At 45.3% G+C, this 18,628-nt stretch overlaps 2 protein-coding genes across 4 annotated transcripts in view; both read left to right on the top strand.

Annotated features, from left to right (window-relative positions):
- Window positions 1-548: 548 nt before the first annotated feature.
- cct3 (chaperonin containing TCP1, subunit 3 (gamma)) overlaps window positions 549-18,628 on the top strand; it is a 29,542-nt gene continuing 11,462 nt past the window's right edge. The window contains exons 1-14 of one of the 2 annotated variants that reach the window (XM_030741947.1): window positions 549-647; window positions 1,088-1,149; window positions 3,874-3,924; window positions 4,011-4,073; window positions 4,169-4,265; window positions 4,407-4,524; window positions 4,600-4,786; window positions 4,925-5,074; window positions 5,194-5,326; window positions 5,515-5,596; window positions 5,700-5,880; window positions 5,991-6,236; window positions 6,369-6,500; window positions 6,593-6,685. In XM_030741947.1, coding sequence (XP_030597807.1) covers window positions 620-647; window positions 1,088-1,149; window positions 3,874-3,924; window positions 4,011-4,073; window positions 4,169-4,265; window positions 4,407-4,524; window positions 4,600-4,786; window positions 4,925-5,074; window positions 5,194-5,326; window positions 5,515-5,596; window positions 5,700-5,880; window positions 5,991-6,236; window positions 6,369-6,500; window positions 6,593-6,685 — 1,623 coding nt within the window. In that variant the 5' untranslated portion in view covers window positions 549-619. Of the gene's footprint in view, window positions 648-1,087; window positions 1,150-3,873; window positions 3,925-4,010; window positions 4,074-4,168; window positions 4,266-4,406; window positions 4,525-4,599; window positions 4,787-4,924; window positions 5,075-5,193; window positions 5,327-5,514; window positions 5,597-5,699; window positions 5,881-5,990; window positions 6,237-6,368; window positions 6,501-6,592; window positions 6,776-18,628 lie in introns of those variants that run through there. The other variant, XM_030741946.1, reaches the window with a different exon arrangement.
- On the top strand, window positions 11,528-16,880 carry glmp (glycosylated lysosomal membrane protein). 2 transcript variants are annotated; one of them, XM_030741967.1, is made up of 7 exons: window positions 11,528-11,657; window positions 12,117-12,281; window positions 13,557-13,655; window positions 13,739-13,903; window positions 13,991-14,209; window positions 16,056-16,324; window positions 16,405-16,880. In XM_030741967.1, exons 1-7 carry the CDS (start codon window positions 11,568-11,570, stop codon window positions 16,571-16,573), a joined length of 1,176 nt encoding a protein of 391 aa, XP_030597827.1. In that variant the 5' UTR covers window positions 11,528-11,567; the 3' UTR covers window positions 16,574-16,880. The 2 variants fall into 2 exon arrangements, with proteins under 2 accessions (XP_030597827.1, XP_030597828.1); XM_030741968.1 differs by lacking the exon at window positions 13,557-13,655.

Here is an 18,628-nt window from a genome sequence, read left to right as displayed (position 1 = left end):
CTCGGGTACCAGAGGCCTGGGAGCTTGAGGGTCCTCTATCGATCTTGTGCTCAGAGCTCATTCCTGTGTTGCCATGATTTGCGCCTCTGTGCTGTCTGTCAGTCCAGCTTTGTCCAGCCATTGGTAGTATATATATATATATATATATATATATATATATATATATATATATATATATATATATATATATATATATATATATAAAAATGAGGTGCTTGGGGCTTGGGCTCACCCTGGAGACGCCCAGCTCCTGAGCATCAGTTGCTTCTTTACATAAAACCAAAAAGCCAGCAGTGGTTTTAAAAGACTGGAAGTGCTGATTGCTGTAAACACTCTGATTTTCTGATGGTATTCACCGTAGAAGCTGCGCTAGCTTCAGCAGAACAGGTTTTAATCCACAGAAATATCAAAATCATATAAAATCAAAGGCTGATTGTCTCCATAAAAGGGTGACGCTTTCGCCTCATTCACTTTATTGGTGGACGCGGCTGCCTGTTATTTCATGCTGTCAGCCGATTGGTCCCGCCAGGGCTGTTTTGCCACTCCCGTGGGTGGAGCCGTCCCTTCTCCTCGTGCCACCCAGAAGTTTCCAGGCTGTTGTGCGGCGCGCGCTGTGAAAATGCTCGGCCAGCAGGTTTTAGTACTCAGTAAGTATTTTATTCTCCTCTGAGGGGTCCACTAAGCCCCCCGGGAGTCTGCCGCTCGGTCCGCTCCGCAGCCGGCCACCGCCAGAGCTTCCCGGAGCCGCACAAAGCGCGGGGCGGCCGGTGTTAGCATGAGCAGTTAGCATGAGCGCATGTTAGCCCGGTTAGCAGCTAAGCCGTTACTCAGCGTCTGCGCAGCTAGCAGGCTAACAATATCCATTGATCCTTATTAGGAACACGTCGCCGTTACTGATCACTGTGATTGATCCAGAGAGAACCGACAGGCCAATAATCAGTCATCAGTACCTTGATGATGCTGCACGAGATGGCCTTACCCTTTTGATTCATGAATATTGATCTGTCATCATCGTATTCTAATTTTCAGAATAAAAGCACTGAGTGTGTGCTGGAAGTAACTTCCTGTGTGTGTTGTGTTTCCGTAGACCAGAACGTGAAGAGAGAGTCAGGACGGAAAGTCCAGACCGGAAACATCAATGCAGCAAAGGTGAGTTTGTTCTCCTAGGCTCCGCCCACTTCAGCCTCGGCCCATTACCTCACAGATGGAGCATCCCCCTGCAGTATGTTAGTAATGGTGACTAAGATGCTCACTCCGGCCTTCTTCAGCTCTTTGGCTGCATTTAATGAAGGCCGGACGACTCCTTTGGCCTCAGCATCCGGCCGGGTTAGGTACAGAAGCGACCTGGCTCAGCAACAGAATGCCATGACAGCACAGCCAGTTCACCATGCTTTAGCAGCTAAACTGGTGAAGTGACCCTCACACGGATTGGTTAGTTACTTAACGAGGCAGCTCCATGCCTGGGTAGTCACACAGTGGAGTAAAGGCGGCGCCCCGACTGAGAAACGCTCCTAACCTGAGGGAATGATGGGGTCTCAGCTGGATATGAAGGCTGTAGCTACTCATCACTTTAGTTAGTTATCGATTAATCCATCAATTAACTGAGTACTTTTCTTATAAATGAATAATGGTAAATACTGAGGAGAGAAAAAAGTGTTTTAATATGTGTCTCTTTGACTTCCTGTTTTGAAGCTGCAGACATCATTCGTCAGAGGGCCTTCAGTGCATTTATAAGCCAAATTAAGTCTTTTTAAAGAAAACATGGAAACAGAAAAAAAAATCTGCTTCATGTTTAGTTCTATTTATATATTACCAAATCACAACAACAGTCCGCTCAAGGTGCTTTATATTGTAAAGAACCTACAACAATGCAGAGAAGAAAACCAACAATTACAGCATGTAAATAAACCGTCCTAAAACGGTCCAACCTAAACTAAAGCTCTCTGTGTGAGTCAGAAAGAGGTGTGACTACTGAATCTTCTGAATGTTGTAGATTTGGTGTATGCATGTGCATGTGATCTTGCATGTGGTTTTAATGGTGATCACAGTAAGAAGCGCAGCTGCAGCTCTCTGCTGTGTGTACAGAGACTCATTAAACTGCTGCTGTCATGTTAGCTTTTTGGTGAGGAAATGCTGTTCGGGCTGAATTTTTTTTTTTTTAACTCACAAAAGGGTCCTGAGTACATTTCTATTGTGGGCCTATTTTAGTTGCAAATGTGGATGAAAGGCTGGTTTGCACAGTGATGACAGCACTGCAGATTAATTGATCACTGCGCTTTGATATTCGGGTCCCCTTGGTACTGAATGACTGCTCGCTAGTGCTAATGGCCAGGCCTGCTGGCAAACTGTGATGATAGCAATCCATTCCGGTAGCTAACAGTGGAAATTCTCAGCCGAGAGCAGTGCTGGGTAGAACCCCGGCACTGTGACCGATCAGATAAACATTTCCACGGAGAAGCACTGTGCAGGAGGTTACCACATAGGTAAACTGTGGTAACTTGTTGTTTGTGTTGCCAAACAGTGAAATAATAATGCTCACTTACTGATAACTCAGTCAGATAACACACACACACACACACACACACACACACATACACACACACATATACATACATACATCCTGCTCAAACTCCAGCTTTTGCTGATTTTAAATTTTCCTTGAAGGGCATCACAGACTGGATTGAGATGGTCAGTGGGCTGGTTCTGGTCTGTGTTTTTTCAGGAGTATAAATGAACTCAACATGTATGACAGATCTGATTGTATCCATATAGACTAGCTGCACTCTAGGATTATTGATGATGAAATAATATTCAATAATTAGCTCAACGCCTGGCTCCTTCAGGTGAGGTCACGCTGTTTGAAACGAGTTACAGATGTGATTAGGGCTTCAACTATCGATTATTTTAGTAATCGAGTATTCTATTGATTATTCCATTGAGTAATTGGATAAGAAATACTTTTGTCTTCTTTCACAAAGTTCTGCATATTTTAACTTCTGTAGATTTACTGCAGTTTTTCGCTGTGTGAAACAAACAGCGGTGGATGGAGCAGCTATAAAGTTCTCTTTTCTTCATGTTAATGCTTGGTGATCAGGTGGTTGATGAAGGGCAGCTGTTTGCCAGTAAAGGTTTAATGGAGGTTACAGGAACAAGCGCTGCTGCTTTGAACAAAAGACTTTTTCTTTAGCTCAACCTGAGCTCGAGCCGTGTGTGTGCAGACAGACTGCACATAAAACAACTGCTGCTGTTGTGTCATCAGTGTTTTTGTTCAAAAAACTGGTGCTGCATGAGATTAATGTCGTAATGCTTTGTATTCACAAGTGTCCTCCTAAATATGTTCCTATTGCAGGTCTACTTTTAGTCGCTAATCAGGGATTAAACCATAAAAATATTTTGACGTGCCGCCCGTTACTGAACGGGGTTTTCCGTCATTACCAGCTGAGCTAACAGCTGAAATTCTCAGCACAGGGAGCACAACATACACCCACACGTACACAGGGGGTAGAGAGACATGGAAAAATGTGTCAGTGATGATCCAATAGGGTAATTTTTCCAAACGATGGAAATCTGTCGCAGCAACGAAGAACTTTAATGCTGCTACTGTGGGTGAAACGCTCCACTTGTATGGTGACACCTGAGCGCTGCAGAGTTTCAAGGAAGCATCAGAGCAACAAATTTGTGTTGAGGATTTTTTTTATATTCAAATTATTGGAGTTACCCGAGGATTTGTTGTAGCCCTAGATGTGATGGCTCGCTCTGAGCAGGTAAACCTCACCTGAAGGTTCTGTTTCATCACCTGAACCTCAGGTGGATGGAACTGTTGCTGGGATTGAGTGATTGTTTAACCCCTCCATCTCTGTGTGTGTGTTTCAGACCATTGCTGATGTCATCAGGACCTGCCTTGGCCCGAGGGCCATGATGAAGGTCAGACCTCCTTCACACACTCAGCACTCCAAGTACACAGCTGTAAGCATGCTAACATGCTCCGTGTGTGTGTTTTGTGTGTTTAGATGCTGCTCGACCCCACTGGAGGAATCGTGATGACAAATGATGGAAACGCTATCCTCAGAGAGGTCAGCCACACACACACACACACACACACTCTTACACACTCAGCACCTCCTCAGATGTGTGTGGTTACTAACATATGGCATTTCCATGGCAACAGATCCAGGTGCAGCACCCGGCAGCAAAGTCCATGATTGAAATCAGCCGCACGCAGGATGAGGAGGTGGGAGATGGGACGACCTCGGTCATCATCCTGGGTGAGGAAGTGGTGGAGAAACGAACTGTCAGGTCACATGATCTCACAGTTGATCTAACACCTCTCTCTCTCTCTCTCTCTCTCTCTCTCTCTCTCTCTCTCTCTCTCTCTCTTTTCCCTGTCACACCTGTGCGACTGTCAGCGGGCGAGATGCTGGCAGTGGCCGAGCAGTTCCTGGAACAGCAGATGCATCCGACGGTGATTATCAGTGCGTACCGCCGGGCACTGGAGGACGTGTTGGACACGCTGAAGGAGATCAGGTAATACCCAGCTGTTCCAGCTATGATGATGTCACCATGTACTGTGCTGTTTGTAACTGTGCCCTTTCCCTGTAGCACCCCTGTGGACACGTCAGACCGCTCCATGATGCTGAAGATTGTTCACTCAGCTATCAACACCAAAGCTCTGAGCCGCTGGTCTGAGCTGGCATGCAACATCGCGCTGGATGCCGTGCGCACCGTGGAGCTGGAGGAGAACGGCCGTAAAGAGATCGACATCAAGAAGTATGCCAAGGTGGAGAAGGTATGAGCCTCACACGGCCGCCGCCATTGCCATGATGGGCCAGTCACTTTAAATCAAGGAGAAGGGGCACCTGCGATTAGGCTGTTTGTTAATAAAGTTTTACCTGTTCTGTTTCCCATGATGCTGTGCCACATCCAGGTTCCAGGCGGCATAATCGAGGACTCGTGCGTGCTCAGAGGAGTGATGATCAACAAAGACGTGACGCACCCAAGGATGAAGAGGATGATCAAGAACCCGCGAATCGTCCTGCTTGACTGCTCACTTGAATACAAGAAGGGAGAGAGTCAGGTGACACACACACACACTCTCTCTCTAACTGTAACTCCGTGTGTGTGTGTTACTTGTGTTAATGTCTGTGTGTGTGTATATGTATGTGTTTGTGTGCACTGTGGCACTGCTCCCTGCAGACGGACATAGAGATCAGTAAGGAGGAAGACTTTGCCCGGATCCTGCAGATGGAGGAAGAGTACATCCAGCAGATCTGTGAGGACATCATCCGTCTCAAACCAGACCTGCTCTTTACCGAAAAGGGCATCTCAGGTATGCCTCACCTGCAGGTCACCTGAGGCTCAGCTGGACATAAAGCAGAGAATGACTGAAGCGTTGAGATGATGTTGAGCACTGTAACATGTTTGTGAAACCTGACAGCAGAGACGTTTAACCAGTCACCTGAAATAAACTCGCATATTAAAAATACGGCATAACATTTTCTTCCTGTTTCCTGTCAGATCTCGCTCAGCATTACCTGGTGAAGGCCAACATCACCGCCATCCGCCGTGTCAGGAAGACTGACAATAACCGCATCGCCAGGTACACAGCAGCCAATCAGCTCTCAACTCCTCAGACAGGAAGTGTGTGTGAGGGTGAACAAGCTGCAGTTAACACTCTCTGTCTCTCTCTCTCTCTGTCTCAGGGCATGTGGCGCCCGCATCGTAAGTCGGACGGACGAGCTGCGTGAGGAGGATGTGGGTGTGGGGGCAGGACTGTTTGAGGTGAAGAAGATAGGAGACGAGTACTTCACCTTCATCACTGAGTGCAAGGACCCCAAAGCCTGCACCATCTTGCTGAGGGGGGCGAGCAAGGAGATCCTGGCAGTGAGTGGTGATCAGCCAAGCAACTGATCAATCAGTTCACTGATCAATTAGTCAATTGATCAGTAAAACCAGGCATTGCTTGGGTCTCTTAACACCGTCTCTGTCCACAGGAAGTGGAGAGGAACCTGCAGGATGCCATGCAAGTGTGCCGTAACGTTCTGCTCGACCCCTTCCTACTGCCGGGCGGTGGTGCCGTAGAGATGGCGGTTTCGAAGCGGCTGATGGAGCGTTCCCGCGCTCTCACTGGCGTTGAACAGTGGCCGTACCGCGCCGTGGCCCAGGCACTTGAGGTCATTCCCCGAACGCTGATCCAGAACTGTGGTGCCTCCACCATCCGCGTGCTGACATCACTGAGGGTATGCAAAACTTTTTGTGACCACTGAGGTTACAGTAATAAAACTTTATTTCAGCTGTTTATCACAGTAAATGTTTCTTGTTGAAAAGTCAGCTGTTTGTGTTAATGTATGTGTTTCTCTGTGTGTGTTCAGGCCAAACACACACAGGATAACAGTGTGTGTTGGGGTGTGGATGGCGAGAGCGGCTGTCTGTCCGACATGTCAGCTCTCGGAATTTGGGAACCACTTGCTGTCAAAGCTCAGACCTACAAGACCGCCGTCGAGGTCAGAACTACCAACACACTATACATACTAATTGATACTGATGAATAGTGATCAATAGTGTGATTGATACTGATATCCCTCTGTGTTTGCAGACGGCTATCTTGTTGCTGCGTATTGATGACATAGTCTCTGGTCACAAGAAGAAGGACAAAGAGGAGCAGATGGGAGGACAGGGTGCTGAGTAGGTCATCGTTAGTCTACGTCATTCTAGATCCACGTCAGTCACTCCTTGTGTGGAGTGTGTGTGTGTGTGTGTGTGTGTGTGTGTGTGTGTGGATCAGATGACTCAATGAAATGCAACAGCAGTTAATAAAGTTAGCTTTGAATCCTCCTCTGTGTTGTCCTTTTTATGGTCAGAGGAAGTACAAAATCTCTTCAGGTTTATTTTCACCTGCTGTTTCTTGTGAAGTGCTATTCAGCCTCCCACCAGCAGCTGGCAGCACTGCTCTGACAGGACGCAGTAAAGAAAGTTGCTAGCTCTGCTAACATTAGCTGCACTGTTCTAACCTGGGATCAGAGCGCAGAATAATTTTAGTTATTTGATGATACATAGGAGTGGGTACCGGTGTGTGGAAGTCTCCATGTTTCCCTCACCATATTTTTAACACAGTGGACAGGAAGGACATCTCCCTTCTTACTAATGGCGTTTTATGTATGTGGCTAGAGAGGGGTCCCCTTCACCAAAGCAAAACCGTGAAAGAAAGACACAAAGTGATCAGGATCTTCTCTCTCCCCTCAAGCTTCATCTCCTGAACTAAAGTCAGGGCTCAAACATGCATAAACATGCATGCTTATTCCTGATATTGTTGGCTTTACTTAATGTCAGCAGATCAGACCTGTGATTCTCATGTCTCCATAGAGCTGACAGGAGCCATCTAAACAACGGCTGCTAGTTATAATCTAACACTATGCCAGCAAATGTTAGGCTTGAGTGTCCTAAAAATCACACTTTTCTCTGATTAGAAAGTTGTACATTAGATTCTCACATCGTATGTGAGTTTATTTACTAAGCATCAGTCCAACAAAGTTACACCCCCTTGACAGTTTCACTAATGGTGACAAAAACAGGAGCTCTTACTGACAGAAAGGTTCAGCATCACTGTCATCAGACAAAAGTGAGGTTTCCTGACTCATTGACTCATATCAGACTCCTTTCACAAAGATTTACAGCCTCCTCCAGGGGAAATAAAGGTGGATGCTTCTCATAGCTCAGGTAAACTGGCCTGATGGCCTTCCATAGATAGGGGAAAAACTCTGGGGTTGATCCGGATCTGATCCAGACAGTACTAGAAACACACTGCAATCATTATGAGGTATAGTCTAAATGTATTATTTTAGCTCTCTTGGCTGACTGATGTCCTACAGTAGCTAGGATTATGCACTTGAGTTGGGAGGGCTATGAAAAAAACAAAACTCAGCTGACTGTGATCTGCTGACATCTAGTGAAATTTTGCACACCAACTTAAAGAGTCCATAACACAGGAAATGTGTGCGCTGTCACTAATGTTATTTCAGAAGAAAAAATAAACCCTTGCATTTTGTGCAATTTCCCCATTTACATTTTGTCGTGCTATTCAAAGATATATATGTCTGCGTATTTAGAGCAAGCCATGTTGTTCCATGTTCTCTGTGGATTAATGAAATCTAGTCAACATTTGAAGAAAGATACTAGATATAGCTGTCTACTAAATACTGATAGCACAGTAGATGTAACACTGACAACTCTGGAAGGGGGAGGTATTGCTAAATGAGAGGTACTCTGTAACACCACAATTGGTAGTGATCATTACCCTATACTGATTAACGTAGATACATACTGACGTTCAATAAGAAGTACTGTTGAAAGCACAGAGGTGCAGTTTTGGCAGGGCAAACTTGGAAGAGTTTCCGGTGTTATGTGGGGCTTGGTGTGAGGGTCTTCTCAGGGAACATATTAGTGGTGTAAAGGTTTTTAACAGAAAGCTGGTGGCAGTAATCAAGCAGACAGCAGAAGAAACAGTTCCAAGGATTGTAGGGGGCGGGGTTAAAAACAGCAGCCTTGGTGGAATGAGGACTGTAGTAAAGCAGTCAAGAACAGAAGCAGAGCGTTCAAACAGTTGAAAAGAGACACTGATTCATTACGAGTGAGCACAAGCAGTAGTTCAGAGAATTATAATGTCTACAAAGCACACAGAGGCTGAGAGACACTGTTTGTCAAGACAAACCCTGTCTGCTGTGTTCCTCATTTTGTACAGCAGCTGGGGTGGGCTGTTTTTTCCTTTCAGCAGCCAGACACACCTGCACTCAATGAAGCCTCGTTAAGTTGCTGTATTTGATGCCAGGCAGACGCCTTCCCTCCTCCTTAGAGAGTCATTGTTTGTCAATGCCACTTTATAGTGTAAGGTATAGACCATAAAATAAAACAGAGAAAATCCAAACAACCCCTTATGAGCAAGCACTTGACAACAGTGGGAATAAAACTCTCTTTTAACAGGATCAAACTTCTGGCAGAATCAGACTCAAGGAAGGTCAGCCATCTTTTGTGAATAGTTGGAGCTGAGGGGCGGGAGACAAAAGACACACTGTGGAAGAGAGCCAGAGATTAATAATAACTAATGATTAAATGCAGAGTGGATTATAAACAGAGTGAAAAGAGGTGAATAAAGAAGAAACACTCAGTGCATTATGGGAACCCCCCAGCAGCCTAGGCCTATTGCAGCGTAACTAAGGGAGGGTTCAGGGTCACCTGATCCAGCCCTAACTATAAGCTTTATCAAAAAGGAAAGTTTTAAGCCTAATCTTAAAAATAGAGAGGGTGTCTGTCTCCTGAATCCAAGCTGGGAGCTGGTTCCACAGAAGAGGGGCCTGAAAGCTGAAGGCTCTGCCTCCCATTCTACTCTTAAGTATCCGAGGAACCACAAGTAATCCAGCAGTGCTCTACTGGGGTGATATGAGGTCTTTAAGTTAAGATGGGGCCTGATTATTTAAGACCTTGTATGTGAGAAGAAGGATTTTAAATTCTATTGTAGATTTAACAGGGAGCCAATGAAGAGAAGCCAATATGGGAGAAATCTGCTCTCTCTTTCTAGTCCCTGTCAGTACTCTAGCTGCAGCATTTTGGATCAGCTGAAGGCTTTTCAGGGAGCTTTTAGGACAGCCTGATAATAATGCCTATACCACACTGCAATAGATACTACCCAATGTCATCATCCAACATAAATAACCTTCTGGATCATTAGATCCAGAATCCTCCTTCAATCATGAACAAGCTTTGCTATAAACTGATGGTCAGGTTGCACCCTAATTTTTTATTTTTTTTTACAAGGTTTTGACTTATCCTCATAAGGTTAGACACAAATATGTGACTATTGTCCCTATCTCACAATGGTAAAGAATCCTTTTACAAAATCCTGGATCTGGATCACCACAAAAATTTAATCAGTGGTTCCTTGTATCACCCCCAACAACTCCAGAAATTTTCATCAAAATCCATTCATAATTTTTCGAGTTATCCTGCTAACAGACATAACATAACCTCCATCAAACATAACCTACCTCCACCTATTGGTGGGCGAGGTAATACTCACCTGTCTCAGGATAGAACATACAGGTCTTAATAAAACACTGTAGTTGATGAGGAAGCACCTACTGGGCAGTGTGTGCACTCCAACCTGAATCTGTCTAGCATGTCCTATTAGAGCGTTGGGCCTAAGGCCAGAACAGGAAGAGGTTAAAAGTTCAATTCAATTTTATATAGCGCCAAATCACAACACTTGTCTCAAGGTGCTTTATATTGTAAGGTACAATCATAGGACAACTTTTAAACTGCTGAAGATTAACTTCATGTTGGAAGAACTTATAGAAAAGGCACTGTTGCAAGTTTATGGTCAATTGATGAGATTTGTGAGAAGAATTGGTTTAATAGAAAGAATCTTATTTTTCTGTCCAGTTCCTGTTCCACACTCCAGTCCAGTAGGTGGCAGTAATGCAGATCTAAGTTGGTTTGCCAACTACCATTAAACTCAAAAGAAGAATAAAAGTGTTGGTTATAAGGAGAATGGAATTAGTGGAATTAATGTGTTTAGCTGTTAGAGCACATTCAGTTTTCCCTTTCTGTGTGTGTTAACACATTTATTTCCCCTGGTGTCTGTGTGGCAGCCCAATGCCTGGTAATGGTTAGTCAGATTACAGCATTAAGTCTTTAATTTGGGACAATAATAATATACACTCTATTGCCAGAAGCATTCGCTTGTCTGCTTTCACACACATATGAACTTTATTGGCATCCCATTCTTAATCCATAGTGTTTACTATGATATCAGCCCACCCTTTGCAGCTATAAAAGCTTCAACTCTTCTGGGAAGGCTATCCACAAGGTTTGGGAGTGTTTAAGGGAATTTTTAACCATTCTTCCAGAAGCTTATTTGTGAAGCTCCTACAAAGTTGGGAGCATGAAATTGTCCAAACTATCGTGGTATGCTGAAGCATTAAGAGTTCCTTTCACTGGATGTAAGGGGCCTAACCCAGCTCCTGAAAAACAACCCCACACCATCCTTTTCCTTATCCAGTTTGGATCCATCCTGGTGTTCAAGTGGACCCGGACCTGGTATGCAGATCCGTGATGGAGCCTATGATTCCTTCGGGTGGATCTGGTTCTGGGTCGACCCACTGAGACTGATTTAGGTGACTGTCAGTGAAAATATGTCGAGGTTCTGACTCTGAACCTTTAAAATTTTGTTTGGCATCCTTTAATGACTGAATCTCAATCTGTGAACACGTTTCAATGTGAAATGTAATCAGATTACAATCAAACTGGAGCTGCTTTTAAAAACTCACTTTGGATCTATTTAGTTCAGACCACAGAGATGGTTCCTAAACATCAAATGCAAGAACCAAAAGTCAGAGGAAAAATAACGGTGAGAAAAACGGAACCAAACTAATATTTCTACAGGTTTGTTTTCTTTAAATCGAAGCTCTGATTGGCCTGAGTGGGTGACGTCGGCTCAGCTCTGATTGGCTGATTTGTGGCAGCCAGCTCAGCTGACTTCAGGGAAACCGCGGATCATGTGACCCGGTCCCACAACAGCGATGATGGCGACCGGGAATACGCGGAGCGGCGGGTTCCTCGTGCTGTGTGCCGTCATTGTAACGTGTTCCGCGGATCCCGGGCACAGACAGGTGAGTCCACAGGTGCAGTCGGAACCGGGTCAGACCACCAGAGGAGCTGATCAGCGTGAGGGTGCGGGTGGGGAATCCGGAAGTGACAGTGTGTTTGATAGCTGATCAGCTGTTGTGCGGGTTATAGATCTGATAGTTTAGCTTGTGGTGTCTGGTCGATCAGACCGGAGCTGATTTCTGAAAGCTTTGATCAGATTAATAAATATGAGTAGCAGGTAGACCCCCTTCAAATCACACAATCAGAGAGCAGCTGAAACCCGCTGTACGCATGCACAGAGTTAGTGAGATTAAACTTTCTGTTTGAGTGCCTCACATACTCAGCTGAAACAGATCAGTCAGCTGATGATGATCAGCTGACTGATCATCCTGCTGAGGGAAAATCAGTGCTCTGATCACGATGATTGATTTTTCACTCATTGATGAAACATTCTTAGCTCGTTTTCTTCTTCTGTGGTGCAGCTTTTCATACAGGTGAATCCTGGCTCGAATTCGACCCCTCCCCTTGGCGACCTGCTGCACGTGAGAGCAGTGGGAGACAATGACACGCTGCATTTCCTGTTCTGCAGCCAGGGGGCACCAACGCTGCTGTTCGTCCACACCAACTCCTCTTCTTCTAATGTCCAGGTATGACCAGGAAATCAGTGACATCAGTGTGATGTCATCAGAGAAAAGCTGAGGATGTGAGAGTGTGAGTGAGAGCAGAGTGGCTCTCTGCTTATCATCATCATCATCATCATCATCATCATCAGGGTGCTTCTAGTGACTGGAACTAAAAGCAGGTGTGAAAACGGCTTGCTTTTTGAAATAAGAATAAAACCCAGACTTTAAAAAAAATACAAATCTGGAGGAAATGTCCCAAGTGTGTTGGTTTGTTCTGGCCTGCGGGACTCAGAGAGAATGCCTTCAGAAAGGGTTATTAAATTTAATACCTGCACTGCAGTAAACCTGCACGCTGTTCCACCTGTACGGGCTCCACAGTCCACACTAACATGCACACCACATCAAGGAACGCTACAGGCACACTTGCAGTTTGAAAATCCGTCTGAGGTGTCAAACCCAACAAAACCGGAGGGCCGTTTCCTGCAGGGCGTCAGTGACCTCAGCAGGTTGTTTTCACGCTTTAAAGCGTCTTCAGTGCTTCCTGCCGCTCCCCAGTCTAACTTAATTTCAATGGCACCAAACTCATTAACATTAATTTCTCAATAACTGCTTCATCACTCTGTGCTTTTTTCAAACATGGAGACAAATGAAGCAGTTTGTACTTTGCCAGAAATTCAACAGTGAAGTTCAGTCTGTGTGAAAGGGAACAGATTCAGAAACAGTTGTTAGAGAGAGCTGAAGTCACTGTGGCTGGTTTTCACTGGGGCTGAGACCCAGTGCTCCCACTCTCGGGTTGCGCTCAGCGTTCAGCCCGGCGCCATGCTTTGGTTTCCATGTTCCAGAAGGTGCCAAAGGGAAGTGGAATGCCCATGGCTCTCTGTCCCGTGAGTGGGTGTTCCCTCTCCCCCCCAAGCCAGAATTCACTCAGTGTCTGAGCGGCAAACATCAGCCTGAGGGTGGGGTCAGAGGACATGTCAATGAACTGGTCTTCTTCAGCTGAAGTAACATCAGCAGGTGCAGCTGTGTCACTGATTTTGCAGCACTCGTCTCATCGAGCACAGTTGACACAACACCTAAAGCTGCTCCTCGTGCTTTGGGGCAGTTCTGAATGCACTTTATACGATGCTGTTTAATGATGCAGATTTTATGTTAGCAGGTAGTGCATTATTTGGAAGAGCTGGGGGGAGCTCATTGATGTGTTTTTATGGCACTAACTTTTCAGCCATGCGGGTGTTTCTCTTTGTCACAGTCACAAGACTGTTCCTAATATTCTGACCTCAGGTGTGCTTTGTGTCTCAGGTGAACTGGACTCAGTTTCTGGCTCCTAACACCAGTGGCAGCCTGAAGGTGGAGCCAGAAAGCAGCGTGCTATACAGCAGTGCCATCGTCTTCAGCCGGGTCAGAACTGTCTCAGTCCACCTTAAATCTTTAAGGAGTCCTTGCACTGGACAAACCTTAAAGTTAATTTTTTTTTTTCTCAGCTGTTGGAGTATGATGACGTGAACAACACGGCTGAGCCGACCTCTGAATTCTTCCCACCGTACGACCTACAGAACTTCACCTGGAACCGCCTCAACCTGTCTGGTCACACGGCGCTGCTCTGTGGTGCCGACGCCTCCTTCACCAATGGCTCGCTCTGCCTGCAGGTCTGTTGTCAGGGTGACTCATGCTAGGATTTCAGACTGATCTATATTCAAAGTGATTAATACGCTGACTTTCATTTATTATTTCAGCTGTCAGTGTTTGACTCTGAGGGGCGGAGCCAGTCCTTGCCCCACCTACTGCACTCTGTTAACTCCTCCCAGTTGGAGCTGCGGCTGGATGGCGTGCCGGCCCGAGCTGCTCAGTCCAGGTTCCTGCTGGAGCTGCAAGCAGTAGGTGGAGATTATCCTCTGAGCAGAATGGAAGTCCACGAATCAATTGACGATGAGTACACACCATCGATATTCAAGGTAACGGTCTCACTTCATGGTGTGCGTCAAGTTTTTCTTCCCAAATTAGTTTATTGTCTCCTACGAGGAAATCATCCAGGATTAGACAGCACACACAGAGCAGAAACCCCGAACAGGCATGCTCAGTCAGCACAGACTGCAGAATGAACAAATAGATAATTGAATTAAAAATCCTTATTCTTGAATAATAAGATGAATAATCAGGCCCCATCTTACCTTAAAGACCTCATAGTCCCGTATCACCCCAACAGAGCACTTTGCTCTCAGCCTGCTGGCTTACTTGTGGTTCCTAGGATACTTAAGAGTAGAATGGGAGGCAGAGCCTTCAGCTTTCAGGCCCCTCTTCTGTGGAACCAGCTCCCAGCTTGGATTCGGGAGACAGACACCCTCTCTTTTTTTAAGATTAGGCTTAAAACTTTCCTTTATGATCAAGCTTATAGTTAGGGCTGGATCAGGTGACCCTGAACAGCCCTTAGTTACACTGCAATAGGCCTAGGCTGCTGGGGGTTTCCCATGATGCACTGAGTGTAAAGGGTGAGGTTTGTGGTGGAGAGGGCACTGCTGCTTTCTGTTGACACATTGGTTTTCGTGCACTGAGGCAGGTGTTGTTCTGTTCCCTGCAAATCTATCCTTCTTGGGTGGATGTGTGGAGAGAATCATTGTGTTAAAAACTGGGTCATTATGAGCTTTGGCCTCTCTCTTTGCACAAAGTCCAAAAAGAAAGAAAATGGTAGAAAAGGTACTTTGTAGTGGTCATTCTACTTTGACCCTATAGACATCCATTTTCTTGAAGGTGGAATGGCAGCTTGTCTGCAATGGGTCCTACTCCTCTTGTTATGTCCAAGTAAGACAAACCAAGTAGATACCCATAGCACTTGGTAGAGTCCAGATCCATAAGTATGTCTCCAAGTTCATGTAGTTTCTATAGTTTGGGGCTGAAATGTCAGTCAGTATTTGCTATTTGTTGATTCATCAGTGTCAGCATTTGTAACAGTCAATAATAGACAATAATGAAAATTAAAAAGTAAACAAGAGACAGGAGAAACACCCTCCAACCATGCTGTTTGTGTTGATGTCACACAGTTTGTCAACCAGGGGGTGTGCTACACCTTCCCTGTTGGCAGCAAGTTTGGAGCCACAAACAACAACCAGCTGATCCAAGCAGAGTTGATAATACAAGATTATTTTTCACCTGCATTGTCATATTATCTTAATTCAGTTCAATTCATTTTTATTTATATAGAGCCAAGGTAAAGAGCCTACAATAATTACAGAGAAAACCCAACAGTCAAAATGACCCCCTAAGAGCAGCACTTGGCGACAGTGGGAAGGAAAAACTCCCTTTTAACAGGAAGAAACCTCTGTCAGGGAGGGGGGGTCATCTGCCGTGACCGGGTGGGGCTAAGTGGAGAGAGAGACAGGACAAAAGACATGCTGTGGAAGAGAGCCAGAGATTAATAATAACTAATGATTTAATGCAATAAATGCTTAGTAAAGACTCATAACTAACTACATGTAACAGATGTTTGAGAGATCTGCTTATGTCTTGTGGGTCTGAAAGAAAATAAAGATTGGCTGATATCAGATATTTAAATTGCCAAATATCAGTATGGGTCTCAAAAATTGGTCAGACTCTACTAACAGAGAAGCCTAACTTGAAGGCTGTTCACATGAATCAGTTTTTATTTTAGAGAGCAGTTCTGTTGGAGTAGGCAGAAGAAGGTTTTAAAAACATGAATTGACTTTGGGTTCCCTTCCAGATGTTTCTGCCTCTGGTCCTGCTTCCAGGATCTACAGGTTAAATAAAGTTTGACTGAATGTCTTGTGTTGGCCTGTGACCCCTCAGGTGTCCCGGTGGGTGTCATCAGTGAACGGCAGCTCCGACGTTCTGGGCTTCGCGCAGTGGAAGCCGGTGGCGTACCGTCATGACTGCCCAGCTCTGGAGGACGCCACACCGTGCCGTCACTCAGCACCGCGGGCTCAGAGTGGAGCGGCAGTGATGGCCGCGTCCGGTCTGATCAGAGGCTTCTTTTCGGACCCAGAGAGTGTGGCACTGAACGTGAGCTTCGGTCTGGCTGGGGAACCATTCTACAACAGCACGCACTTCCTCAGCTGGTACTTCATGTTTTGTTTTTTGTTTTCTTGTTTTAATCTCACTCTCAACCAATCACCTCTCACATCCTCCTCTCCTTTAGGACGCTTCTGGTGGGTGTTGGCTCCCCTCCTGTCGACTTCTTCTCTCCGCTGGTTGTTGCCATCATGGCGGTCGGTCTGGGTACTCCCCTGATCCTCATACTGGTGGGTGGAGTCTGGGTCTGTGTCCATAAGAGGAGGGCAGCAGCGTCCTACGAGCCAATCAACTGATGGCCAGCCAGTGAAGTGCCAGAGACCCTTTTGACATTTTAGAAACAGATGACATCATGGTGATGTTCCCACCAATCAGGACGCAGCAGAGTCTGTTTACCTGTTTCTGTTTTTAGAGGCAGTCAGTACATCTGATCAGTGATTGGTCAGAGCTTCCTCTCTCCTCCTCATCGATTTCTCTGAGTCAAACTTCTACCTCGAGGCTCACCACCTTGTAGCCATCTTGAAACACCTGTGGGCTGTTATGTAGGTGGCTATTCTGAAGCTTTCTTTTAGTTTCAATAGTTCAAAAACAATCTGATTTGAAGAAAAAAAAAATCATATTTAAAAATTTTTTTCTACTTCCTCCATCTTTGTTACAAACTCTGACAGGTTAATATTTCTGTCTGATGATGTCATTCATACTCATGTCTCTCTCTCTGATGTTTTCACTGATGGGAGTCTCAGGGCTTAAACTGAAGCAGCTCTTCATGGAGCTGAAAGAAGTTAACAGTGTTGGAGTGGGCGGGGGTCAGTGTGTGGTTGTTCTGACGGAGGACCCTTTTTCCTTTCCTGCAGGAAAAGCAGTGACTGTCAAATTAAGAGGTTATTATTTAACTTTGATTGTTTTTCTCAAAATAACGTTCATTGTTAATAAAATAAATCAAAGTGACCTGATTCTGTTTCTTTGTCCAGTGGTGGGCTGACGTGTTTTTTTGTTTTGGATCTTTAAAACTCGACTTTAAATCACATTACACAAACATCGTCACACCTGAATTTCTATACCTGTTTTCTCAACTGTTTAGTTCCTGTGTTGAAGCTTTGGTCCCTTTAAACCACACAGACTGAAAGAACTTTATTGACACAATTTGTGAGTGAGCAGCAGTATGGTTTCATGCTGGGAAAGAGTACTACAGATGTGATGTTTGCTTTGAGAGTGTTGTTGGAGACGTATAGAGAAGGTCAGAAGGAGCTTCACTGTGTCTGTGGATCTAGAGAAAGTGTATGATAGGGTGCTGAGACGAACTGTGGTACTGCATGAGTAAGTCAGCAGTGGCAGACAAGTGTGTGAGGGTGGTGCAGGACATGTACAACAAGACAGTGGTGAGGTGTGCAGTAGGTGTAACAGGTGGGTTTAAGATGGGGGTGGGATTACGTCAGGGATTGATTCTGAGACCATTCTTGTTTGCACTGGTCTTTGTGGACTATGATGTTTGCAGACACCATTGTGATCTGTAGTGAGAGCAGGGAGCAGGTGGAGGTATGCTCTGGAGCGAAGAAGACGAATGAAAGTCAATAGAATCAAGACAGACTACATGTGTGTGAATGAGAGGGAGACAGGTGTTAACAGTGAAGCTACAAGGAGCAGAGGTAGTGAATGTAGACCAGTTTGAATACCTGGAGTCAACCATCCAAAGCAATGGATAGTGGACCAGAGAGGTGAAGACGAGGGTGCAGGCAGGTTGAAGTGGGTGGAGACGAGTGTCAGGGTGACTTGTGACAGAAGGAGAGCAGTAAGAGTGAAAGGGAAAGTTTACAAGATAGTAGTGAGACCTGCTGTGATGTAGGGTAGCACTAATTGAAAGACAGGAGGTGGAGCTGGAAGTGGCAGAGTTGAAGATGTTCAGATGTTCACTGAGAGTGACCAGGATGGACAGGATTAGAAATGAGTACATCAGAGGGAGGCTCAGGATGAGCAGTTTGGAGACAACGTTAGAGAGGCGAGGCTGAGATCATTTGGACATGTGCAGAGGAGGCATATAGGATATAGTAGACAAAGAATGTTGAAGATGGAGCTGCCATGCTGGAGGAAAAGCACAAGACCACAGAGATGATTCATGGATGTAGCGAGGGAGGACATGCAGAGGATTGGTGTGACAAAGGAAGATGCTCTCACAGCAAAGTCTGTTTACCTCCAGATGAAAACATCATCTGGAGGCAGATGATATTTTCATTAACTGCTGGAGGATATCCCTATCACTGATGGGTCTTATTTTATTAAAAATTGTCAAAAGCATGAATGCACTGTCCTGTTGTGCACATGCACAAATGTGCACATCCTGTCCTGGAGCTGCT

The sequence above is a fragment of the Archocentrus centrarchus genome, chromosome 11, assembly GCF_007364275.1.
Source record: "Archocentrus centrarchus isolate MPI-CPG fArcCen1 chromosome 11, fArcCen1, whole genome shotgun sequence".
In the NCBI taxonomy this organism is placed as follows: Eukaryota; Metazoa; Chordata; class Actinopteri; order Cichliformes; family Cichlidae; genus Archocentrus; species Archocentrus centrarchus.
This window is presented reverse-complemented; position numbering and strand designations above follow the sequence as displayed.

Bases quoted from the DNA above. Each gene is read 5' to 3' on its own strand.
- glmp (XM_030741967.1), top strand. From the start codon at position 11,568: ATGATGGCGACCGGGAATACGCGGAGCGGCGGGTTCCTCGTGCTGTGT. The intron at 13,656-13,738 runs GTCAGAACTGTC...TTTTTTTCTCAG, and splicing joins GTGCCATCGTCTTCAGCCGG to CTGTTGGAGTATGATGACGT. The intron at 14,210-16,055 runs GTAACGGTCTCA...GTGACCCCTCAG, and splicing joins ACACACCATCGATATTCAAG to GTGTCCCGGTGGGTGTCATC.